At 41.1% G+C, this 27,139-nt stretch overlaps 2 protein-coding genes across 2 annotated transcripts in view; both read right to left on the bottom strand.

Annotated features, from left to right (window-relative positions):
• Window positions 1-5,522, bottom strand: part of LOC105360098 (puratrophin-1-like) — a 181,178-nt gene extending 175,656 nt beyond the window's left edge. The window contains exon 1 of the mRNA XM_011496888.1: window positions 5,283-5,522. Coding sequence (XP_011495190.1) covers window positions 5,283-5,399 — 117 coding nt within the window. The 5' untranslated portion in view covers window positions 5,400-5,522. The remainder of the gene's footprint in view (window positions 1-5,282) is intronic.
• Window positions 5,523-5,973: 451 nt separating this feature from the next.
• Window positions 5,974-27,139, bottom strand: part of LOC105360348 (uncharacterized) — an 81,151-nt gene continuing 59,985 nt past the window's right edge. Inside the window, exons 4-8 of the mRNA XM_011497238.1 lie at window positions 16,701-16,794; window positions 15,656-15,742; window positions 14,339-14,428; window positions 6,281-6,498; window positions 5,974-5,998 (exon numbers count right to left, since the gene is read on the bottom strand). Coding sequence (XP_011495540.1) covers window positions 5,974-5,998; window positions 6,281-6,498; window positions 14,339-14,428; window positions 15,656-15,742; window positions 16,701-16,794 — 514 coding nt within the window. The remainder of the gene's footprint in view (window positions 5,999-6,280; window positions 6,499-14,338; window positions 14,429-15,655; window positions 15,743-16,700; window positions 16,795-27,139) is intronic.

Below are 27,139 nucleotides of genomic sequence, written 5' to 3' on the forward strand. Positions count from 1 at the left end.
GGGGTGGGGGAGACGGCACCTCTAACGGTATCCACATATGTGCATCTCTCGTGCCGCTCCTTTCATCCTCGCCGATCTTTGAGTTTCCGAGGGCTTAGTCAACGTATTTCAGCCATCGCCTCGCCCTCGTGGGTGCGCCGCCGTTTTTCCCGATCCCGGCATCCTGGATACTCGACCGCGCGGCTCTATTACACGAACTTGGTCATCGAACGAGACGACGTCGCCACAGATGCGCAACAGCGGTTTCCGAACTTATTCGTTTCGCTTCGAGCACAACGGATCCCGAACTTGCTGAGTTCGCATCGGACAAAAACTGGGCAACGATCTGAAATGTTTATAACGCGAGATGAGAAAAGTATCATCCCTCCCTCCAATCCTCGTTCGGCGCTCTTTGTCACTCGTGACGTTAAATGGACTGTGGCGTGTACCTTTGCCCTCGAAATTTCCGTACGAACTGAGTGACCATCGCATACCCAACGAACAACAGGTCCAAATCGCTTAAGGTCTCTCGCGTGTCAGGACCAAGCCAACGACATATTAGCGACGCGACCTCGCATTACGGGCACGGAGAGGGTGGCAACAAGGGCTCGAATTAGCGAATTCTCTGGCTTAGGCAATGGCCAAGATTCTCTCGCTCACAGGACGATGACAGTACGAAGCATCCGGGGCCACTGCCGCGACATTCCAATTTACGCGCTTTACGAGTTTGCGTTGGGTAAAAGAAAATAAAGAGGCGAATTGAAGTCCTGAAAAATGCGATTGGACCGGTTGTTCGGTGCGCCAGCGTGAACGAAAAATCGAGTAACCGTGGGGAGGAGGAGAGCCGATTCGCGTCGATCAAACTGACGGACGAGCTCCGGCCGACGAGCCATTTACGGCTGTTGGGCTTTAAAAATGGGGGCCACGCTCGCCCCTCCATCCCCAACCCCGTCCTCATCGCTCCATCGTGCCGATGGATTTGAACATGTTGGATGGTCGCCGTCGAAGGCGTTAGGCCACTCGCTGATATAATATCCCTATCCTGGTCTCGCGACCACTGTCCCCATAATTATGCTCATCCCAATCGGAAATTCTCCTTGGAAATTCTCCTCGGAAATAGATCTCCTCGTGTTAATTGCCTCAAGTAAGATTTGTGCGAGAGTCATTATCGCGGCCGTAGCCGCGCGGTAGGTTATCTCGGGTCAGTGAAATTCCCAATAGGCCGTTGCGCGGATATTAATTGTCCAGAGCTACGGTGGTGGGCGCGTCCGATTTTCTGGAAAACCAAGGCAATAAATCGCGGCTTCCTCTTCGCGGCCGCGATCAGTGGCACCTAGGCGCCGTGACGTCATTGCGCGCCCGGCTGAGGAAGCGGCTCGTCGATAACGGGCCCGCAGCGGGAGGAACGACCGCCTTCGTCGTGACGCAAGCGTCTAGCGTAACAAAAGCCGTGCACCAGGTGACGTGTCAGGTGGGCGAGATGAGCCCGGGCATTGATTAATGGCCTGCGTAGTTCGGGAATTCAATTCGTATTTCGTATTCGTATTTCGGGGCCGGTTGGCCTCGTGTCCCGAAAGATCGCACTCTCGAGACTCGCCGGAAGTGATAATGGAAGAATTGCCTACTAGACCAGTCGTGATGGCGGGCATCCTCGTCATATCGTAGTTTTTCTTCTTCGACTCTCGGCCAAATTTGCGCGTTTTCAGAACGGCCCGGGGCCCACTCACGTTCCCCCGCTACGTACTAAGCGAGACAGATGATTTTTCAATAAGCTGGAGTTAAACTGGCATTTTTGTTGAAATAATTACGAATGAATAGTCAGGTGATTTAAAGCAATAACATCCGACGTCATATAGAATTTTCTATTCTTAATCTTTGCTTCTTATCGGTAGGCATTGTCAGCTCCTTCGAACGCGTGCTTCTTTCCCGTTTTGTAGTACTATTTGCGTAGTGTGCGTATAGATTACTGACGATTAAAAATCATATAAAGTGTTGTATTTGAGATTTTTTATAACAAGCGACTAGCACGAAGCTCTCAACTCACATAAAAGTGTTCAGAATTGCAAAAAGTCTTTCTTGCCCTAGCTTTCTGAATAAAACGGCTCAAATATTGCGATGAATTATTTCGATGACGATAAAATCGAAGATTTTATTATGCTGAAGATTTAAATGCAAAATTATGAACGAGGATCAACTTATAAGAGATTGAGTTATTGAGACGACAAATACGGGAAATTGGCTGTTTCGTTTCATCGAAAGGCCATGTTAATGTTCTCCGGATTAAGTTGATTAATCAATAAGCCGACGGCATAAAAGCTCGAGCAAAGCACATGCTTAACTAACTATACGTCGTCGAATCCATAGTTTTCGGGTACCAAGAATATGTTGCGAAGCATGCAAAATACGCTCGGTAATGGCTCCTTTCTAAAATATTCATTAAAAAAAAAAAAAAAAAAAGAAAAAAAAAACGAAAGAACAAACAAACAACCAAAAATAAAAATAAAAAAAAACTTAAACGTCCGAGTGGCTTGCGAGCTCGGATCCTTGGCGCAAATAAATCAGGAGCGGCGGAAGTAAAATTACAGCGAGGTTGGCACACTTGTCGTAGCCACACGAGGGGCAAAATAGTTTTCCCGTGTGGCCCGACCCACGTATATGGGCGGCGTAATTGCGCGCACATCGACCGTCTCCGTGGCAATTACACATCGGCCGCGCATAAACCTTTTTACGCACCGAGGCTTCCGGCCGGCAATATTTTCTCGGGGCGCGTTTTTGTAATCTGCCCCGGGCGCCGATCACCCCGAGCTTTACGATCCCGGGACCACTCGTGACTTACCTCGTTGCCTCCGTTCCACGCCTCGACGCCCCCTCGGCCGACGCTCCTCCTGGGAAGGGGCACAAAACCGGAGCGCAGTGGGAAGGGGAAAAAAACCGGGGCGAAGTCGCGTTTACATCTAATTATCGTGGAATGCTTGTGTTAGTAAGCTGGAAGCCGCCCCGAGCCTCCGCCCAACGGTTTTTGGAGGCGACCTGCCGTTACTGGATCGAGGATGGGGGCGGGAGTCAAAAGAAGCGGCGGAGTTCGTTCGAACGTTAACAGTGATCAAAAGAAATTGTTAGGGGCTTCCGAGTTCGTTACGTTTATTGCTATTTTTCTATCGTCGAAGGTGAAATTGTACTTTTTTCGTTTCTTTTATTTTCGTCTTTTTAATTCTGGTTTCTCGTCTCGTTACACAGACCGATGGGATTTTCAACTTGTTGAAACTGAAATATGAATGAGCCGCCTTTTACGTAATCCCTCGATCCTTCGATTCGTTTAACGCGAATTTACTAAAGTCGGTATTTTCATAGCAGGAGCACATGGTAGCGGATGTTGCATACAATTGACATTCCCGAACAATCAACGAGCACTACGAAGTAGTAATGTGCTAGTGGAGCACATCCTACCCAAATCATCAGAATATCGTAATATTACTTCATGTCATATTTCAATTTCATTTTATTTTCCTTACCTTCATCCTACTTACCACTCGTGTGAGTGTCATTTTATCACGGCCTTTTAAAAACTTGCTTCACTTTAATCCTTGGCATTCGAGCACAAGACACTTAATTTGTATTTGTAAATTAAAACCCGCAAAACAATCGCCTTGTATTATTACAGAATCGTTAAAAGGGAAACAAAGGTTTTCGTACGGCCAAATGTACGGGGATTTGGGTCGAGTGTGGAAATAGTGCGCGCGCGCGCGAATCAAAGCAGAGCTGGCAAATAAGATTTGCGGTGTGTCTCGAATCCTTAGGTGGTAAGCATTTGCAATAAAGCGCGTGGCATTGTTCTAGGAAAAGCTAAATAAGTGTATGCGTGTGGTGGGCGAAAGAGACGCGCGACCATTGAGTAAAAATGATGGGCAGTCGCCTCTCTTCGACGAGTCTCGACCGATAAAGAAAACTCGTCTCGAGCTTAACCTTCGGTGTGGCCTCTAAGCAATTTTCCGAGCATCATGGGCCGTAGAGGCCCATGCCAGTGGACTTATAAGAGGCCCTCGACAGAACAGTGCCGGATGAAGAAAATTTCTCAGGGCGGCCAATGAGCCTCGTTGTATCGATAAGTATTCGTTGGTGTGTGCGGGCGCGCGCGCGCGCGACTCCCACCACTTACTCGAATCAATTTGCAGTAATCTTCCACGCCTCGTCCTGCGGTTTTCCACGCTATAACCTCGTTTCGGGGCCTCCTTCACCGCTCTCGGACAGCTGAACTCTCTCGCGTAAATCAATGCTAACCTATTAGCACTCAATGATGTTGGCGAGGAGATAATGTAGACGAGAACTTGACGGCGGGATGTTTTTCTTTAGCCCATCGCCATTTTTTATGCATTTTTGTCTTTGTCTAAGTAGGAAATGAAAGATAGAGATAGAGGGAGAGGGGGGGGGGGATGAGCCCATGGTCGTGAAGTTCGGAGGCAGACCACATCGACATTTCGATCAAAAGCGATTCGTGAGAAATATTTATCATTTATTTATCAAGATACATTTAATACTTGCCTTTGCACTATAAATTTACTTGTACTTCTCACTTATTCATCAGTTTGTTTATATTGAGTCACTTAAAAATTTCTCAAATCTCTTACTCACTAATAAATAAATATTTAAACAATTATAATTCACTTACAATTATGGTAGTGGCGTAGTTTTTGGAAAAAATAATCATTATAATGATGAAGCACGTGTCTTATTAATTATGCTCATCTTATTCAATCAACAATTCAATAAAAGTTTTATAAAACTAGTGGGCAATTGTAATTGCTTAAAAAAAAATTTATTCTATGCAATGTTTTTATATAAGGATATCAAAATTATCAGTGGAGAAAAACGCTTTGGTATTTATTAGTTGTACGGTCGTTGACTAAAAAGTAAAATCAAATAAAGTAGCGAAGGTAAGAAACTTTGCTCGTTATAAAATTTACAGTCGCATTATATGAACGACGACACTCCCCAAGCATACCTGGCGGTCGATAAAGAAGGGCATTTCCTTATCGTCCAGTACAGATTTGCAATATTCCGCATATAAATCTACACGTATATTATAATGAGATAATTATATCAAGGAATTCGTTGGGCCTTCCGTGCTTTCGGGTAGGAAAGTAGTATAAAAACGAAAAGTAAAAAAAAAACGGCGCCTCGTTGTATTTATGGATCAGAATCCAGTCTTCTTTGCGCTTGAGTCTCGAGTCACGCGCTCTCGAGTCTCTCACGCGGCGTGAAAGCATAAGCGAAAAAGAAGGACGAGCCGCGGCTGATGTACTCACCTCTCGTGCCTGGTCCTCGATGCTCCTCAGCACGGCGAGATTCCGGATGGTGGCTCGTCGCGACTCGAACGACGACTCGAGCCTCGTCGCCGCGTTGCCGACCTCTTCCACGAGCATTCGTGCCCGGTCCAGCGATAGTCTGTGTGAATGGAAACGACGAGTGTTTTTGATTACGTTGATTCTGGGTGGCAGCCGAGTGGCAACTGAACATTCTCAGCGGCTTACTTCTACTCACCGATTTACCGGCTCAAAACTTTGACTTTAAACATATTATCGAATGCCTGACTGCGACCACTTGGATAATGCGATTGTTAACGACCGGCTCGTTTAACAGCCCCGACGACTTTATGCTTCCATTTGCTTGAGAATCTGAGCGACGTGCCCGAGTCTTCCTTCTCAAGTATAAAGTAAACAAGTTTAGAAATTTACTATAACAAAAGTATCCGCGTCGATGTCGAGAGAAAAACCGACCCAAATTTTTTGGATATTACGTTTAATGGCGCGGCTAAGAACGAATATATTAACGGTAAGCGTACATTTAATAAAGGAAGTAAATCAACATTGTAAAAGACAACAAACTTGTTTGATCTCACTAATAGGTTGAAAAAACAAAGTCGCTCGTAAAGTAAATATATTCTATTCCCGGTGCTATTCGCCGAATAAAAACCGTTAAGAACGAAATAGAGAACTTTCACGATATCGAGGCATTGATATTCCTGGAAAAAATGGGACCACCAAAGTACGCTAACTTAACGAGTCAGGACGAACGTAGTCCTCACCTCGGAGCTTACAATCAGCCGGAGCTTTTTTTTTATTAAACTCCGCGAGTCCAGTGATATAATAAACCGGGCCCCTTATCTCATAGGGGGAGAGGATTGATTGCGATAGTGGATTGTTTTAGGGTGCGCGCGCGTTTGTTTATGTTTGTTTGATTGTGTGTGAGGAGGTTGGGAGGGAGGCCACTCGGCTGGTAAAGCAGGTATTCCGCGTGCACTCACCTGACGTGATCGAGCTGGAGGAGAGGCGCGGCTCGCTCCTCGAGAGCGCCCATCGCTTCTTCGGCGTCCCTCGCCGTCCGCCTCAGTGTCGGATCCGCGAGCAGGCGATTCAAGGGCGTGAGGCTGCCTGAGAGGCTGGTGCACTCTTTCAGCTCGGACATTTCCAAGGCGAGCCTACGACCGGCGGCCTGCCATTCCGTCATCACGGCGTCGTACTCCTGAGGAAGACAAGAAAAGTGTCAGAAGCAGCAAATTTTCGGCTCTGAGGGCTTGTTGCGTCTTATCGATGAGACAACTCGCATTCCTTATAACGCCACTCTTTATCAAATCACGTCTTTGTAGATTTATGCAAATACATTTGCAGCTTATAATTCAACATTTTTTAATTCAATGTATACGCGTTTATTGATTGATTCATTGTCAAAAGTTGTCATAAAATGAAAATATACTGTAAATTTTTTTTTTTCAAAAAAAAAACAAAAAAAAAAACAAAAAAATGCTTCTAATGCTATGCACGCATTTTTATTTCAAAACTGTCGACATACATAATGAAATGAACGAAGTAGTATGTAGAGCGCAATACTTATGACTTATGTAGAAAGTATAAATTCGTTCTATCGATATTGCATATAGAAATCATTATTAAGCACTGCATATAAAGATACACACACGCATATAAAGATTTTAAAGAAACAATTTTTAAAAATGGTTTTTGAAAATTAGTAATTCTCAATTATTATGACTATCTTTGACATCAGTTTTTATTTCGATGAAGCTGCGCATCAACACACTACTAAATACCGCCTTATTTACCATATATAATAAATATATAAACGATTAATTTTATTAATAATAATATCGTTAATGTCGTTATTATATAAATAAAGCAATTATTGATATAAATGGATGGCGGAAAAGAATGACGGCAGATCAATTAATGCCATTAGAATATTTTTCTTTAATCTTGTTTACGAGGTGTGTATTACTACTACAAGTTGAAGAAAGTACGAAAAATAACTGTATTTTAGAAACACATATTTTAACTTCATTTACTCTAAACATTTTTTTCCCTTTTCATCAATAGTACTATAAAATGCGTTAAAACTATAATTATACTTTTAAAGGATAATTAGTTAAAGACTCGAGTACCGAAATGTAGAAAGTATATTGCAGAAAATTGCGCTCATTAGATCCCAGCATTGCTGGATAAAATTTTTGTAGAAAATGAATTTGCCGAGCTTTCAAAATTATATACGTTTGTGTAGTAATAATACTTTACGTGTTAAAAAAACCGATTGAAATACGTAAACTAATTTATAATAAATATTATAATTATAATTTTCATTAATATTATTTTCTATTTATTATGTTTAACATTAAAATCTCAGATGGGTGAAAATTTCTCTTTCTAAATCAACTCGCTAAATCAATTCGCTGAATTTATCTCAACTAATCTCAACTGAGCACTTCCATAATCTGTGTGACTAATATTTATGCAATTAACGGCCGATAATTTCAAAAATTCAAAAAATTAAGCGTCTAAAGGGAATGAATAGAAACTCAATTCGTTGGTAATTGGATGATGACATATAGATGGGAAGTTACGGATGATTCGTTGTTTACTGACGAGCGACAATCTGCATCCAAAAATATCAAAATAACCGACAATGATATAATAATCGTTAATCAAGTGGCAACGCAGGTTAATCGAGTTCATGACGAATTTCATTATTCGATTAACTCATTGCTGACTGAGATCTAGCGACTGTATTACCAAAGTCCCCACTATCGCTCTCGAAAACGACTCGATACGGCATATTTATAGCAAAAACTATTCGATTATTATTGCGGAAGCTTTGGTAACATTGTATTTACATTACGGCTAATAATTTTCGATTTTATCTACATCTGACTGAAAATTATCGCTGATATTAGACGTTTATTTATTTCTTAATTCGATATCCGGCAACAGGCCGCTATTTTTATATCCGTATAAATTTTAGGAATTATAGAATTTGTTCTTTAATAAGTCCCGTGTTAATTGAAAGAAAAAATATAAAACATTAATTGGACGCTGTGAATTCATTAGTTCAGCGTGGCAGGTTCGCTCTGAAAAACTGAAAAACATGGATTTTTCACAATTAAAATTATAGCAATGGCGAAAGTATGTTTTGCTTGCCAAGTAATAAACGACGAAACGGCTGATTTATAAAAATTGTTTTTGTATACTTTCTACAATAATTAAGCGTTTAAGAGCTAAACTGGACAAATATACGTCTAATGTATTATAGAAAACTGTTATGTCTTCGAGTTTATCGGAGTTAATATTTTACGGCAAATTAATGAAAACGTACTGCAAGCATGGAGCGTGAATTTCAATTCGGTTCAAATTAATTTTTCATTTCGCTTCTCACTAGGTAGTAAATCAAAACATTTATGTTACATTTCGTTGGAAAAACGCATTTATGGTTATTTATGGGCGATCTGTAACGCACGTGGAAAATGATGATTATGCTTCTAGATGATAATCATCTAATCATTCGAGATTGCCAAGCTGCGCAATCTGAGAAATTAATAATTAATAGTCAAATTCAGAAAAATTTAGTCGAGAATGGAATTGATTATCGTAGAAATTGTGGAATGACAATGAGCTGCTTGTTTACATCGACATTACAAGCATTTCAAGGATATTTGAAAGTTTTTTTTTAATGTAAGCGTTAGCGGTAACGAACCAAGTTCACTGAAATATTTACTCGAGTACGTGCCGTTTTTGCATTGTTAATTCTAATATGGTTCGGGCGATTCGACATTCAAAGGTTATTTTAATTCAGCATCTGATATTTTAAAATTATACCAAATTTATTTGGTCTTAATATGAAATTCGTATCACACGACCAAATCAAAAATAATCAAAAAACTTGAAAGAACATAATAATAATCCGGATTATTTTGTCATTTTGACAAAACTTAATGACGTTCGATTGATTTTGTTACATAAGTGTGTTATCGAAGAGCACATTTTGATAAGGGAAGAACAGGAAAGACTCTTTAGAAGCTTTAAATAAATATACTTTTATAAGAATAACTAGAGAAGCTCTTTAAACAGAATATTTTTGTTCATTTCTACGGAATTGGATATCTTTATATAATCGTAAAGATGATTATCTCCACGAAAGAATTATCAAGACATTGAACGTTTAATGCTCCTATAAATAATGAAAATAGCGCCTCTGCATGCCTATCTAGCGTTTGTAATTATGATATACCGACATATTTTTTCAAGCCCAACGATGACCCTCCATACGATTGAGTAAATTTTTGCGCAAATTCACATATCGCTTGGCAACCCTTTCGCCAATTTCATAATTACGAAACAGTGCTCATCAAATGTAACAGCGCATGCGCAGAGTTTAATAATTAACAGCGGTCCTCGAAAAACGGACATGCAAATGAGAAGCAATCTGGCTTTCCAAATAATGAATAATTCAATGAATTCTTAGGTGAAAAAAATAAATATAAATGAGAATCAGTCAAGCGCGCCCGGGGTTACTTGGGAACACGTGCGATAACTTCGTGCTCGACTTTTGAACTAATGATGTTTTATGAGTTCAGGACTTCCTTCTTCGGCTGCTATCTATGATAATAGATGCTACCCTCGCTAAGAGCCATCGATTCGGCAGATTTAATAGAATTTAACATGAAATCATGTCTGCGGTTAGTGTCCTCTAGTGGCGAATTACGTGACTTTTGCGGTCTTTCGTGCTTCTTTTAATATTCTAATTCTTATTGAATGCATTCGTGTCGTTGGCGAATATCTTTAGTCAACAATTTTTTCTTTCTTAGTTTTATATTCGTTTGAATAATACCGTTGAGCGGCATATTAACATTAACTTGAATAACGAACAATTTCTTGGATTTTTTTATGCACTAGAATCAATTAATATAATCTGTTCACGGCACTTGCTTAATGTCGGCAACGCTAATATTTTCTTCGACGTCTATACGCTAAATGCAGACTGGAGCTTAGTACTCCAACATAAAATGACACGCATAGACTATCAAATAAATATCTTTGTAATTTCGGATTATTTTAAGGACGCTGGATCGAGCCAATATTTGAGAAAGCCAGGGAGAACTGTCAACGATTAAAGAGTTTGTCGATTCAAGAAAACTAACTCGGTGCGCTATATGATAAATTAATTTATATATAAGTTAATTGATATATCAGACACTCTGATAAGTTTTATACGAAATCCTAATGTTTAGGCCATGCCCCATAACGAGCGTGTGGCAATAAATATTAATTTTCTCTCAAGAAAATCAATGATCCAGTAATTTAAGCTGTATAATAATTTTACTCAAATTGCTGTGGTTTACGAGTTAAGAAAACATTTCGAAGATTGAAAATTAAAACTGTCGCGTAAGTTTGTAAAGTACAGTGTCCTCAACTATATAAAACAAAACAAAAAAAAAAAAAAAAAAAAAAAAAAAAATATGAAAAAAAAAAACTGGCATCACCCGCAATAAATTGAATTTCAAACTTACAATTTCACGACATACCAATTATTCGCAAAATGGAAAAACTTATTTACACTAAAGCTTTCTTTCGTTCGTTCGTAAAACACTTTGATATTACAAGAAAAAGCAGAAACATAATAAGAGGAAAAAGAAGAGGAAAAAGAAGAGGTGGAAGAAGAAGAAGAAGAAGAAGAAGAAGAAGAGGAAGAAGAAGAAGAAGAGGAAGAAGAAGAAGAAGGAAAAAAGCAGCCATCCTATTCATCGGAGCAAATAAAAACGGGAGCACACCCAATGTTCGTGGAAGCGTGTTTCTCTTGAAAGTAAAATTCCAATAGGAGATGAAAGTTCACGGGCAAGGCCGACTTTGTTTTCATGGAGCGACGGTTCGAGTAGAGCAATTCTTCCGTGCCGATTGCTCGAGCATTTCGATTGTTCGCTTGGCGTCAGTCTGTATGGCAATAATTTCACCTGAACGAATCCGGCTCAAGTTCGGCGAACCCCCCGAATCCATCATAATGGATCAGTCATCCGGAAAACGAAGCCCCTCAATGTCATTGCCGCGGTCACTCGGCAGCCACTTCCCCTTTCGGGCCCTACCACACTCAACTTTCAGCCTTATATTATTTTTGTTTTACGTTTTTCCTTTTTTTTTTTTTATATCTTCATTATTTTGACGACTCGGACTGTCAGTGCTTACGTTGCATTTGGTAATTACTATCTCATCACGATGTGCATCGTATTATTAGCGGTAAAGTTGGTATTGTGCGACTTACCAACACATACAAAACGATCTTCCACATATTTGCTTTAATTCCCCATGGTTATCGAGAAGTTTTTAATGCAATTATGTTTTATGGGATGAAATTAAACGAGAAATTGTCACTTGACACTATGTTTATTTTAATTTTATAACTATTTTCCACGCATCTCTCGTAATGGATGTTGATTAATTTTGAAAGTAACCATGGCGCGACCAATCGCTAAATACTAAAATCTTAAGTCACGATTCCTACTTGTCTTACGATCTTACTGTTTCCATTTCAATAGCGTACTTTCATTGCCATTTAAAATTACAAAAAGCCTATGGACGTCCGGGCCGTAGATTCATCAACACAATGATAATTCTCAAAGTTTTTCAGCGTGAACTAAATATACAAATGCACCATACGTTTCAGTGGATAAAATGGCCAAGTAATGCCGATAGATCGGTATTGCTAGTAAACGCTTACGGAAACGTGTATAATTACTTTTGCAGTCGGCTCTTTGAACAATGACGAAGAGAATTGCGCGAAAATGAATAAAGTTGGAGTTTTGAGAGAGAAATTATTTTCAAATGAATATTCATAGCGGAATGTAAGCTGTATGGCTGAAAAGCCAAGTACTGCAGTTACGCAAGACGCTTGTCGATAAGATCTCTCTTTATGGTTATGTTTCAATTTATCTATTCGAGCGTATTACTTATTTTCAGCGGCTAATATTTCATAATTTTAATTTGCTTTCGCGGGTATTTTGAATGAATTGATTTTTACAATTGCTCGATACAACTTACGTAAAGTGTACTAAGTATTTGTTTTGCCCACTAAGGCTTAGCTTTTAAAGCAATTAATTCTCACGGATAGATTAATTAAAATTATTATTCATTTTTCAACGTTCAAGCATAAAATATGAACTGATAATTGACCACTTATAACTTGTACTTTCATATTCTTGAAAAATCGATTACCTAACACAGAACGTTAATTTTCCCAACTTGCTACAATGAGTTTATTCAATGAGTAACTCGAGATCCGAAGCAAATGTAATAACGTGATAAGTTAGTAGGAGATTTGACAATTGTCAAGAATGATGAAAAAAAAAAAAACATAAAACAAAAAACAAAAAACAAAAAACAAAAAACAAAAAAGAAACTAAGAAATAAATAAATAAATTAATAATACGTATTAAAAGAATAAGAATTTCAACATCGCATTAAATGCATCGTATCTTTAATAATACAAGGAGCCATGATTAGTAATATTCTCAACTTTGGTACTTTCATTTACGTAAAATGTATTCTAATCTCTCCGGCAAGTTATAGTGTTATAAATTATAGTCGCGAACGGTAAACAATCTACGTGCCAACATTATTCACAAGTTGAAAAAATCCTAAGATAAACGTAAGAGGCTCATGAACTCCCTCCCCGCGCGACCATCGCCGCCGCCGCTACCGCCCTCCTTATTACTTATACAATACACTTTTAAATGTATAATGGAAAATGGCGTGCAGAAGGAAGCCGTAATTAGCTCGTTAAACACCTGCTCTCGGCGGCAAACGAGACAGGAGAAAAGAATGTAAGAAAGAGAACGAATGGAGGAAAAAGAAGGGCGAAGGGAAAGAAGAAAGGAAGCCGCGATGAAAATGAAAAATTAAACGGCAAAACTAGCGGGCACCGAGTGCGCATCCGCGAATGCGATTAACCACGCGCGAACATGCGCTCTTTCGCAGTCGTATAACGACATAATGGCCGGCGTTAAACCGCCCATCGCAAAACTCTTCTAACTGGGCTACGTGTATCATTACTCTCCGGACCGTGAATTTTCAATTTCCAATTGGACACACCCTCTCCGCGTACTTATTGGCACCGATTGCGCGCAGGTCTGGGCGTCGATAACTATTTGCGCACCTTACATTCCATGCCAAAGTGTCCACCGAGCAGCTCCTTGGCTTTCTCTCCTAGTGGATCACCTAGTGGCCAAGCCACGTGCTCGCATCCCATTCCCCGTAGATGGTAGTATTCTCTCGCAGTTTACCTTTTCGTAAGCTTCTACTGTCCGGCGCTATACCACAACCTATATCCTCCGACCTAAGTCAGCAGGGCGAAGCTCGCCGTGCATTTTCAATACAATGGTATAATCAATTATGGTGCTATCCGACGCCCGATGATCGACGATTAGAAAGGATCTTATTAGGCTATAGTTCGCAGGACGTCGAGGCAGAAGCTGAGGGAATACGTCAATTTTATAGTTGCGAATTAGTCCCTCCTGAACGGGACTAATATCATATAATACTAATATCCGCCTGGAACGGAGGATGGCCTCGCAGCATCGCAATAGTCGAATACGCGCAGCATTAAAAATAATAAATGATACGAGCTTAGGTATGACTAACGGATCGAGTGTCGCGTGATAAACCCGGTAAGCAAGGAGGAAGCACAATTCCACACATCTATAATTCAAATACCGTAACAATATTAACGACAGTTGGGCGCGTTGTTTTTTGATAGCCCGACGAACTATGGAGTGTGGCTCCGAGGCTAATGAGCCCTCGGATTACGCCAGTCCCCCTCGATTGTAAATAATTTCGCGAAAAGCATCGATTAATATATCCTCTACGTCAGTATGTATGACCCGTCCGAAGCGATGGCTAACGAGTGCGTTTCCGCTGGCGCATTAAAAGCGAGAGCTCGTGCAGAGCGAAGGGAACGATTTTCATTCTCCGATCGCCTCGGCCGACACATAAAATTCTCCTCATGCGCGCCAGTGCAAAGCCAGTGATTTTACCTTGTAGTAGGCGACGCAGTGCTCGTGGTTGTAAACCGTCGCTCGCCTCGGGATGTGTTTCTCTAGCGTCTTCTCGTCCACGCTGATGGTCTGTAATCAGAAAGCGGAGCCGATGGTGTATCGGATTATTTCTTTTTCGGCGTGCATGAGGATGGGGAGAAGGAGGAGTAGACGATGGACACGATTGTCGTTCGGTGTGCCACGGCATTACTTCCGTTGTCGTTGCGACTTGCGGGGTGGAGTAACGTTTTCACGGGTTACCGATTACGGTTAAGGTTAATGCGACGACTATTTAAATAAGTACATAGGACGCGCTAGAAGCGGTCTGAGCCTTTGTTACGTGTGGCCAATGCACTCGAGGCGCCTTTACCTCGCTGGCGTATTACCCTCGATATCATTTGAATTTCATTAGCGCTATCCTTGCCCTTCCGACATGCCCCTCCGCCACTCGCCCGTACGCGAACCCAACGCTCTATTTGTTCCCCCCTCCCCCCTTCGCTTATGCGAGTTCGTTTGTCCCCATTGTCTCGCGCGAATTAAGCCGTCGTCGAAAGCCTACTCGTGTAGGTGGTTATCTCAACGAGGCCGGAGAACTCCATTAAGCTTTAACGCACCACTGCCCCGTAACGACCTATTCGCGTAAGCCGTTAAGAAGCTGTGGCACACACACACACACACGCACACACACGCGCACACACACACACACACACACTCTCTCTCTCTCTCTCCCGGCCCGTTTCTCGCGGCATTAATACGTGGCATTCGATTCGCGAAGAAGCCGCGGAACGTCGGGGCTGCGGGTTGGAACGGAGTGAACGGGGAGACGAGGACAAGCGCGTTAAATCCGAAATGGGCTAGGGCTCGAACGGATGGAAGGGGGTTTGGGAAGTGCTCGCGGTGCAGTGGCAACAAAGACCCGGAGCTCCCGTTTCGTCGCGAGTGCCCGAGACTAAACAGAATACGATCGAAGCCATTATTAATGACGCCGAGGCGGAAGGTTATTGTAGCCACGGATAATAATAGCTGACTCTTATGGTGGCCAGGCGTCCTGGCGACTCCCGAAATTCTTGGCTATGTTGGGCGGCTAACGAGAGCTCGAATTAGCTGGTGTAGCATACCTCCATCACGGGTGTACGGGAGTCTCGTGCACGGGTACACAATTACCGCTTAATATCAGGGTGTTGGTGTTTAAAAAGCGCGACTTGTTACGCGTGAAAGGATGAGGAGGGAGGGATGGGGTGGAGGTGAAGATCTAGCATTGGATTTAAGATTATCGGGTGGCGAGTAGTGACGACATATCGAGTAACGACGACTCACCTTGAGGTGACTGCGTGGAAAGAGGTCGGGCGTCCTGACTTCCGGTGAATTTCGCAGAAGGTACGCCTGAGGTACTTTGACTTTGCCCTGAAACAATTGTATTTATGCCTTGTAGTTGCGTTCACATGCCAGAATTATTTTTCATACGGATAATAACGCGCGCGCATAATATGACTTCGTATATGGGTATATTAGAAAAAAAAAAAAAAAAAAAAAAAAAAAAAAAAAACGAATGATGAAAATAACTTTTCATAAACTTTAAATAATAATAACGGTACTTTCCAACGGTTCTTTTTGTTTATCGAAAGGTGATCGTTAGTCGTTGAGGTAATTATATTTTATAAATGCAAATATCCAATGTCACGTGTGTAAATGTGAATGTAATAATGCAGTCAGTGTACCACTGACAAAGCCTACTTAAGATAATGCAATATATACTACATTATTAATTGTCTTATATAAACAAATTACAATATTATGTATAAAGTGCATAAAATATAATGGCTGCTTTTTAAGGCATTTTATAAATGAGGCAGACCTAGATAAAAGCAATTTAGAGAATGAACAATAGACTTTATAAGCAATTTCTCATTCATTGCGCATGACCGGCCACGTATAAAGAAATTCTCTTGATCGAATTCTTTGCTTTCAATGCAAATACAATATCTAATATTATACGTTACGCATTATTATAAATTTATATAAATCTTTCAGAGAATAATGCATCAAGTGATATAGCGTTCGTATTTATTATTAAGTTATATTGCTTAAAAATTAGCATTATTTATATCTCACGATGATAAATCATCATTCGCGATTTTCAAATAAGCCGTAAATCATGATCAATCTATTATATCGTAGATATACGCGCATGGGTGCGTGCGTGCGTGCGTTATAAATATCATAAATATTGCAATATTATTGTTTTGTTATAGCATTTGTAAAATAATTATATTTAGTCGTTTAGAATTGAAATAAACTGTGTCGTATAAGTACACGTCAATTGCAATTTAAGATAATTATAATAGTAGAAATTAATACGTACTTTTAGTAGGTGGATTGCTCGATCCAGAGTCTCGACTTCCTCTTTTAAATTAGCATTAACAAGTAGCGCGAATCCATCTTGCATACATTCGGCGCTGGAAAAGAAAAATATAATGTATCTATATTCTTTTCATTGTTATTAAAGAAAATTGCAATTACTCTGTTCGCGATTTTATTGCCAACATTATAAAGTTAAGGATATATTCGGTGCTATTAAGCGCACGATAAAACTTTTTGCCTCCATACGTCTCGTGCCAACTAAAAGCTTTCATACGGACATTTTCATATGCTCGCTATATAAGGAATATTTAAAAAATTCGAATTATTCTAGTTATTCTCTCTCCAACACATTATTTCGATGTACACGAGACATATTTTACCACTGCCAATGTGCGATCTGATTACTTTTCTTCTTTAGTTGTAATGTCAAATTACGTTGGATTTAACGAGACCACGAGAATTTCCATTATTACTGATTTTGTCAAACAATAAATGCCTAACGATCTATTCAACCATTTCGTCTAATTAAATTGGCAAATTCCATTGCAAATCACCAAGTTCGTCAAATTTCCATAAGACAACATTAACATAAATCGCTGACTAATTTTTATTTGACTATATTTATATTGCACGAATGAAACGCAAAGATAAATAATAAGCCGCACTGTATTCATACGAGTAACATTTTCAAAACGTGTTGTATGCCTATCGTGCACTTTAATTTTATGTTATAGTGAATTAGTCAATTAATTTAAATTGCGATACACTCTACTAATTTTATCCAGTATGAACACATACTCTACAGCCTATATCTCTCTAATCGAAAATTTGATAATAAAATCCTATGTGCAAAGAGATGCTCGTGGCGGGTTGTTCTCGGTCTCTCCTTTACTAGGGCGTCATTAATGACGCCTGATAAAAACAAACAAAACAAAACAAAACAAAGCAAAACAAAACAAAACAAAATAAAACAAAATAAAACAAAACAAAACAAAACAAAACAAAACAAAACAAAACAAAACAAAAAAATAAGAAGAAGAAAGAAAGATAGATAGTACGGTAAAGTAGCAGGTAGAGAAGCCGGAGGGCGATATGAAATGCGTGGCAATAAAAGCGAACGATAACGAGTGTCCCTCCTACGGTTATTTCGCTTTTCCTGCAAAATCCACCGACATAAGCGGCCTCTGTAATTCCTGCGCAACTTCGAAAATCCCGATCTCGACAATTAGACGTAAAAGCGAGTCCTTTCTCCGGCGATGTGCCGGGCCTTCGCGCTCCCAATGCATCCGGTCCGCGCGCGCGCGCGCATCAAGGCGGATCAAAGCGACCCGCGACCCTCGCGGCTACGAGGCCTCGTAATAATAAAGGTGCATTTCGTGTTTTCCCGCGCGGAAGTGCGCATTGGAATTTTACCGACCGGAGAGAAGCTGGCGAAAAGTCGGCGGGCGCGTGTCACCGAAAAGTATTTTCCCACGTCTGGTGAGTGTCTGTCTGGGTCGGGTCGTGTCGTGTCGATCTTCCTCCTGGACTCCCACTCCAGATCGTGGAGGGGGAACGGGGATGAGAAGCGAACGAGTAAGGCACCGACAGATTAGGTAACCATTCGCTACTTTCTACCGAATATCAAGGTGGATTGGGGAGACAACGATAACGATAACTTGACCGTAAATGGGTTTAATCGAATCATTTTAACTTCACTATCTGGCGTCACTTCACCTGGCCGACCTACTCTATCTATCTATCTATCTACAACAGTTTTTCAATTCGATTGCCAACGTAATCTTCAATTATTAAACAACAGATTTTACAGAAGCTGGTGGAAATTATCTTAGTGGATGATCGACTATCATCGCTAAGCTGCTTCAATAATATATTTATAGATATTTCGTACAAATTCGAATTAAGAGCCCCGTAGCCGATTGCTTAATCAACTCTAATAACGATAAACTCTATCGATAGAGTGGAAAGTCTATGTTAAAGGTAGTCGAAGCACATTTTTCTTTTTCTAGCGACCGTGAGTTGTATGAATTTAACGAATACTTTATTAATATTTAGTGATATCTACCCGATAAAAGTGACACGACGTCAGCGGCTCTTACGAGAGTGTAAAATAGGATGTAAGGTAATTAATTATTTTGAGTACAAGATTGAGCAAATATTACTGATCAATAATGTTTGACTCGCTGGATGATTCGAAATTTGTAGATTTTAACTTTTTTCAAAATCACCCGACTCTGTGGACTTAAAAAATATTTATCTCCCCGAAACAAGCGCTACCCACTATTGCTGATAAATTATTCCAATGTTTTCCATGATCATAATTTATATAATTTATATAATGTGTGTGTGTATATATATATATATATATATATATATATATATAATTATTGCATTTAAATTTGCAAAATATCGTTCTTAAAATATTCGCCATCAAATTGGTTAGTCGTTAAAAAATGTAACGGCATTTTGTTCTCGGGGCGTGATGACTTAAGTAGCTTTAATAATAGAAATGCGGAATGTACTCCAAGGATCTCAATAATACCGATATCTTGTATTTTATTCAATACTATACATTTCGAATAATCTGCAACACCTACGGATAAACTTTGCAACCGATGCACGAAGAAGTACAATTCGGCCTCGAGAAATCAAGAATATTTTGGCGTAAAGTGAATATGACATCGCTACATCGCAGCTGCACGACACAGCGGTAATCCCGCGAACTATGAGGAACCGCGCAACGACTCTCGCTCGAATGGACAAAAAGAGACACAGATTAATCGCCCACCCGGACAACCTCATACCGGCGATAACTAGTCGATGCGAAAGAGGCGCACGCGTTAGTTTAGCGACGACCACGATATCGGCATTAGCCAATGCCCGTGTCAGTTATTCAGCCACGTGGCGTTACTTTAACGGATATTCTGTTTCGAATTTCACATTACGTCTTTGGCGTTTATTGCTTTTCGCATGAAATATCGTGTATTTTAGCGGAGCGACGTAGTGGGTAATCGCGAGGGAAGTACATTGGTCGTCTCTTCTCGAATGGGATGCTGAAGTGTAATGCTACACTTGACGAATGCGAAGCAAGGAATTACACGATAATCTCATAATTATTGCATTCGCGTGCAGGTGATCGCGTGTCTCACATGGCATTTATGAGACTAAGATATCTTTTTCCACAGTCGCTTCATTTATAGTTTCATTATATAAATAACAACTTAACATTGTAGAGTTTTACAAATTTCTGTGAAAATAATCGTTAAGAATTAAGCGAGTCGGTGCGTTGTATATTGAGAATGAAGGATACCTAAAAAGCTTTAAAATATTTAATGAGAAAAGCGATCAAAGAAGCGAGACTCGAACATCGTTTGTAAAACGATTGACGGTACCCGAGCCGTTAGCTCTCCTCTTGAAAATAGAATGTAAATCAGTCAAAAGGCGAGTAGGTTTTGTCCGACGATGATATAGCCTGTCAATATTTAATATTTTTGTCCCTTCAATCGGATAACTGTATGGTTAAATGGTTATTATTATTAATTACGAATCTCAACAATGCGGCAGACTTTAACAAGATAAATGTAAAATAAAACTTATCGTCTTAAGGAGGTGCGGGATAAAGTTGTCGGCGTCACACCAACGCACACCTCTTGCTCGATCGGTCCACCCAATCGAGCATATAAAAAATATTTTCACATCGATCGGCAATACGAGATGATCGTACATCTCTATGGAAGCTCGACGAATCGATCCTCGCGTGTCTTGGAGCGCGTGAGAAAACGCGTGAGACGCGACACCCACGTGACCTGCGTGCCCGTAAATACGACCAGGACGAGGCTCGCGTTTAACGGCCCAAGTTACAATCGCTGAGTTTGTAACACTAACGCTCGAAGGTCAAGGAGCGCGAAAAGCCGCGCGCGGCCCCCGGGGAATATGAAAGTGGAAACGAGATTATTTATTCGCTTTGTCGTGTCGCGTTTGCCGGCTCGTCGATGCGCCATAATGAGCGCTAAGTACAAGGGAGCAATTTTACAAAGGAGCAATGCCTTCTTTAAGCGTCTCGACGCTACGTCGTTTTTTTCCTTCTTGCTGGAGAAGTGATCTTGAACGAGGGACTCGGGAGTACTCCCCACGAGGCAGACTTAATCATTGCTTGTGCGCAAGTCCGGTGGGGTGGGGGGGACTTTTATCTTTCCTTCCTAATTACAATAATAGTATTGTTTTTTTTTTTTTTTTTTTAATGATTAGTTGGAATGAAAGGACACTGTGTCTCGTCCACGTTTGGCTATCCTGCGAGTTTAGATAAATTAGATAAATTTTATTAGTACGATGTTTGAGTGGATTTCATAGACAGTAAAATTATTTAATATGTTACTAGTATAATATATTTTAGTGGTAGCACGAACCATTTTCAATTACAGAGCGGACGCGTTTTATTTTCATTTATCATCTTACCGCTTTCATCATTTATAACGTCAATGTAAAAAAGGCACATAGTTTTCGTAAAAATTCTCAATAAGCAAAGAGTATGCCGTGAATTTATTGCAAAATAAATAATCCGAATCAAAAGACGGATATTCTGAAATTAAACTCGATAGGAAGAATCCAATCTGATATGATTAAGATTATTGCCGATGAAGGCCAATGAAATAAAATTAGCGGCTTTTCTTACGAAAACTCGGTCAAATTTTCAATCAATCAGCGATTAGTTACTTTACTCCAAAAGGCTCATTTATGTCATTGTTAATTTTAAGACGAGCCACGACCGTTTTTCCTTATAAATGATTCGACTCAATTATTCAATTAAATTATTTCTTATGAACTTTAAACGGCACAATGTCTTTTTAACGATTATACATTGAGTATCAGCAGGCGATAAATTGCCCACGTGGAGCCATGCTATATTAGATACATTAAAGAAATATTGGAGCTTGTGTTTTGAAAACTTTTGGAAAATTTAATTATTAATCGTCTATCTATTAGGATTCGTTAGGATATTCGTTAATGTTTCTCCAGGCACAGTGTGTTGCCGGTATTATTAATGAAAATAATGGTCGCTCACCTCAACATCAACCACACGGTAAAGTACGTACGTATATCAATGTATGGGCAACAACAACAAAAATAAACAATAAACAAAAAAACAAAAGAAAATAAAATAAAATGTATAAAAGAAAGTAAAATTCCAGGTTGTAATTCAACAAATAAGGTAGTTGAAGGCTGTGAATATTGTTTCGATAAAGTTGTAATGTGACGAAGAAAAAAATTCACATACCATTTAACTATACGAATAACAACAAATACTATCGGGCAGGGAAAGTCATGGAAGCATGTGTTTTTCTATTTCTCTGTTAAACAATCTGGGTGAACAGCTCTACTACCCTATGCATTTGCATAAAATTTCGCCCATTTTGGTACTAAAACTCTCCCATCGCTTCCCCACTCTAGCCCATTTCAAAAAATCACCAAGGAAATAGTCGATGAAAACACTGGAAACAAAAGAGAGAAAAGCACGCGCGCGAGAGTGATAGAGAGAGAGAGAGAGAGAGAGAGAGAGAGAGAGAGAGAGAGAGAGAGAGAGAGAGAGATAGAGAGAGAGAGTGAGAATGATGGGGTATATTGAACAACAACAGGAGCACTTGAAGAAAAAAGCTCTCGACAATCGCGAAATAATTGGAGTCGAGGTAAGCCTCTTTACGAGGCTAAACAATGCGACGTACGAGCCCACATTGGTTGAGGCGAAGACGCGAGAAGATGCACGAGGTAAAGAGGAGAAGGAAAACGAAGTCGGGGGGGGGGGGGGAAGAAAGAGACGAAGAAGTCGAAGGTAGAAGTATTGATGCACGAACGTAACTCATGCGCACATGTGAAAACGCGGTCAGGTGCACAACTGGATCATAGATGGCGGCGACCTCTGATTTTATCTCCTCGTAATATCTCAGGTATTATCGTCCGCGGACCTGCACGTACGCTCGTGCGGTAGGGAGTGAGAAGAGAGAGAGAGAGAGAGAGAGAGAGACAAGGTATATGGGGGCTCACATCCTCGCGCCTCCGTTTCCCGGCGCATTAATAACTCGTGCGCGCCGGGACCCGCGAGATTTTAGCCGATTTTAATTTATGAATGGGGCCTGCACCGAGTCGACGGTGTTTATTTACTGGTAAAGCGGCACCGGGGAAAGTCTCGGCGAAAGTCCGTGTCGCGACGCATGATTTAGGATCGGGGCGTGGATTTATAATTGAAAACACGACTCTATTGACGCGTGTGACGGTCGGTCGCTAGTGGCGCTGGTGGCCCGCGGCGATGGCAGGAGGGAGGGGGCGAGGGAAGAAGGTTAAGGATCAGCCAGACCGGAAATAGGCCCATTCAGCTTGGTAGTGATGGAAGCGAGCGGATTAAGTCCCGAGTAAGCAAAAGTTGGAGCTGGAGCTGGCATGGAGATTGGAGCCGGCAACCGGGTATGGACGATCCGACGGGGCGGGAATTTTTTGTCGAGGAGACGATGAGCGCGTGCGCTGAAACGAGTTGACTTATTCAACAAAAGGTGCTGTTAGCTAACGGTACGGCTTACGTACTTTATCAAGGGTGTCAAAACGAATTGTTGTTGATGATCGTTGCTGGAAGCCGGTAGTTTTAAAGGTTATGGATCAGTGTTTTCAGAAACGGTCCTTGGAATTAATGGCCGCGTAATAAACTGTTCTTCTATCTTTCGAAATTGCCGCATCAAAACCATCAAAGCTCGGTAAAAAATATGAAGATGGATTTCGCTTCAGGTTGATTGAGCCGAAGATTGAAGATCATAATCTTCACAAGCAATGTATTGTATGAATGGCTATTTATCAACTAGTTAACTACGCCGCGTTTGTTTTATATTATTCAAAGGGTAACAAATTTGTCATTTTAATGATACGGAGCGCGTAACAAATTATACGAACATTATTGGAATTTTATACTGTAATGGGGATAAAGGTGTCGTTGCCATTTCCGTTATGGCCTTGCGTTTGGACTTTTTAAAGCTGACGAATGAGGAGTCGAAGGAGTCGGTGTGATGAAGCATCGAAAGCTTTTCGAGTCAATCGGTAGTAGCTACAGTGGCGCAGCGTACGTGAAACTTACGCAACTTTCCTTAATATGACAATATTTAGGGAAATGAGCAGCTTTTGCGACTGACGTAACTAGTGGTAGTGGGCAGACAATCGTAATTCGTAAGTGAATTAAAAATTTGTTGCTTAATAAGCTATAAGTATCCACAAACATGAGTCTTCGTACGGCGTTTGAGGAGAACGTTACCATTACACAAACATCTCATAGCGAATGTAAAAATGACGATAAGGAAAAAAGAAAAAAAAAGAACAAGAAAAACAACGGAAAAACTTGTCGTACAGCGAGACATTAGGACGTCGGGTAGAGTCAATTTTCTTCTAGATCGCATTACTCAGATGCAGAAGCAATTGCTCCGCTCGTATACAGGTTTTTCGAGATCGTTAATCCGCCCGCAAGCACATCGACTGGGCAGCTTCGATCAGGTAGAAAACGGCTTCACTTAAGCATTAAAATGCGCCCCAGCGAGCCCCTAACGATCTTGCGAGAACGTATGAGGAGTGGCATACAAACGCAAATAAAATATGCGTTTGAGCGTTGATTTTCAATCGAATCCTCGATCCTTTGCACCGGAAGAATATCCAATAAAATTGATTTTATTCGTATTTTCCGTTTATTTTCATTTCACCCCCCCCCCACCACCACCACCACAACCTACTTCCTCGCCACAGATGACGCTTAAATAATCACAAAAATATTCGCCTAATTGCTCCCATATGCTCCTTAGTTTACTATAAATGCAAATCAATGAGAACGAGCCATTTGCAAATAAAGCAAAGAAAAATAAAACGTAAAAATAATAAAGAATGTCTACATTTAACTTACTTAAGTTGCGGCTACTTGAAATATCGAGATCTGTCGCGATAATATAAACAACAACAAGAACTCTTAAAATTTATTAACTAAATTTATAAACTCTTAAATTTGCGTCGTAAGCCCGAGATGTCCGCCATTCCACTCAACCTTATAATTTATTAAATCATAATTCTAAGTGAGAATTAAACGGTTATGCACGAGTCCGATTTAATTATCCCCTCGGTTCTTCACAGCAACTACGACCGACCGAGTTCGATGGGACAGAGAAGGAAAAGTGTTACAACACGAATATCATCGTTAAGAGGATGGAGGAGAGGCGAAATCCGTGGTGGCCACTCGCTCGGGCCGTTCCTTTCGAATTTTCGCCATCATCGCGGCCACTCGACCGGTATCCCTTATTTGCCCCCTCGCTGCTGCTCGCCGCTGACCACCACGGTCCACCACCCTATCTCACTCACCGCCAAAACCCCCGTGCGACTCGCCGTTTTACGTCGTCGACTTCGAGATCGGAATAGAAAGCGAGGCTTTCCGATCCGACCTCCGGAAGATTTTCGTTTTTTCCCGGCGCTGAGCAATCCAAGCGACTCATCGGTCACATCAACTTTCGCGGTGCCCAAGTGGGGCCGACCCCTTTTCCATTTGGCAAATATTACTCCCCTAATTCACATTCACATACTCGCCTGGGAAAGTCAAGTCGCCGACCAATGGGCGACAACACCTGGGTCCCCGCGAAAGAGCGTAATTTTCGGTGTCGCGCACCATCCTGACCTCCATGTCCGGCTTGCCGAGATAAATTATCTACACGTGCGTATTTGCATACGTCGGGCCTCGGCGATTCAAAGTAATCGAGTGCCTCCCGACGACTCGGTCCACCTACCGAATTCGCACTCGATTTAATTGGCCGATCGAGGATAAGGTCGCGGGGGGATTCGTTAGCCTCTTGGCGAGCTCCGGGCTCCGGTGAATTAAAATTCATGGAGATCGCGCCACTGCCGCAGCATTGGCTCATAAATCGCCGCGCGTGTAAGGTCGGACACCATTTAAGTCGCCAAATGTCATATTTTAAGCCCGAGCCCGAGCGATTTCTCGTTACGCGTGATGCGCTCGGGTAGAGGCGAACACCACTGCCCCAAGTTGCAATTGAAGAATGGCGAGGGGCGAGAGGTGAGGGAAGCTCGTCAAACGAGTATGGCTCTGGGACTTGGGTGCGTTTAAACGGTGAGGAGAAGAGAGTGAGAGAGAACGAGGAAGGGTGCGAGCGAGAGAATGGGAGGGCCGGGAGAGCCAAGTACCTCTCCTAGGGCTTTGAACGCTATGACTGGAACATCGTGGATAATTATCCGGACGCTAGGTTCTTCTCACTTTGTCCGTTTGTTTTTTTATTCACTGCCTCCTCCTCCTCATCCTTCTTCTTCCTACTTATCTCTAGCTCTGTCTATGCGTATTTTATGTTTTTATTCTTGTATTTCTTGTGGCTTCTTATAGCCTCGTGTTCCTTTCTACGCTTGGGTGTCGAGCAACCCATGCTGCTAATATGAAAGAAAGAGAGAGAGAGAGAGAGAGAGAGAGAGAGAGAGAATTAATTGTTGATTGTCATTCTCGACAATTTTAATGATTAGTAGAGTGAATTTTTCAGTGGCTAAAATTTTCCAGATATTTGAGCACAAAGTGATTCTTATTTTATAGATAAGTCATTGGTGAATTGTGAAATTTGCGCAGAAATTGCTCAAACCTAAAGATGCCGCGTTAGAAAGCTCATAGTTTGAATGAAATTTTCTTCTCAATGATCGAACGAATTTTTACATCTCGATTGAGCGTTATTTATTTCAAAATTAAACGAACCCAACCACCCGAGTAATTTTGCAAATACATTTGCTCCTCGTTCCTTTCTCAATCAATGCACCAATCGTTAACTTTTTTTCGACAAGCGACTTTACAAATCTAATGTTATCGACTGCAAACGGTCACGCACAACGTTCGTCAATTTCACTTTCAACGGGTTTCGACGTTTTTCGGTCATTACAAGACCGAAGATAAGAGAAATCATAACTAAAGCAGCACACGAGCTCCTATAATTGTGATGAGAATTTACTCTTTTACTATTCTCGATGGAAAATTTGTTATTAAGAGTTTGGTTTGCCTGTACATTTGGATGATCCTCTTGTACAATTACTTAAAATGTAAAACGTAATCATAAACTTTCTAGACTCGTCGCCGCCGCTAATATTTCGAAACCACATAACACGAATACTCCAAACATTCTTCATAATTACGAGCGATGGCGCATAAGCATAACTTTTGAAATCCCGTAAACGGCCAGTTATCCCGAACGATGCTTTTTTCTCGTGCGTTTAGCGAACGCGCCCGAGTGAAAAGCGGCGAGTCTCGCGTGCAGCGCTAATTCCCTTTCGCGTGAGAATTTTTCAAGAGCGAGCAAGTCGCGGGGCGCCTACCTGGCGCACCCGTATTACGACGAATCGCGCGAGTCGTCGGTCGTCGGTCACTCGCGACTCCCGATGTTGTCT

The sequence above is a fragment of the Ceratosolen solmsi genome, unplaced genomic scaffold (assembly GCF_000503995.2).
Source record: "Ceratosolen solmsi marchali unplaced genomic scaffold, CerSol_1.0 scaffold13, whole genome shotgun sequence".
Taxonomy (NCBI): Eukaryota; Metazoa; Arthropoda; class Insecta; order Hymenoptera; family Agaonidae; genus Ceratosolen; species Ceratosolen solmsi.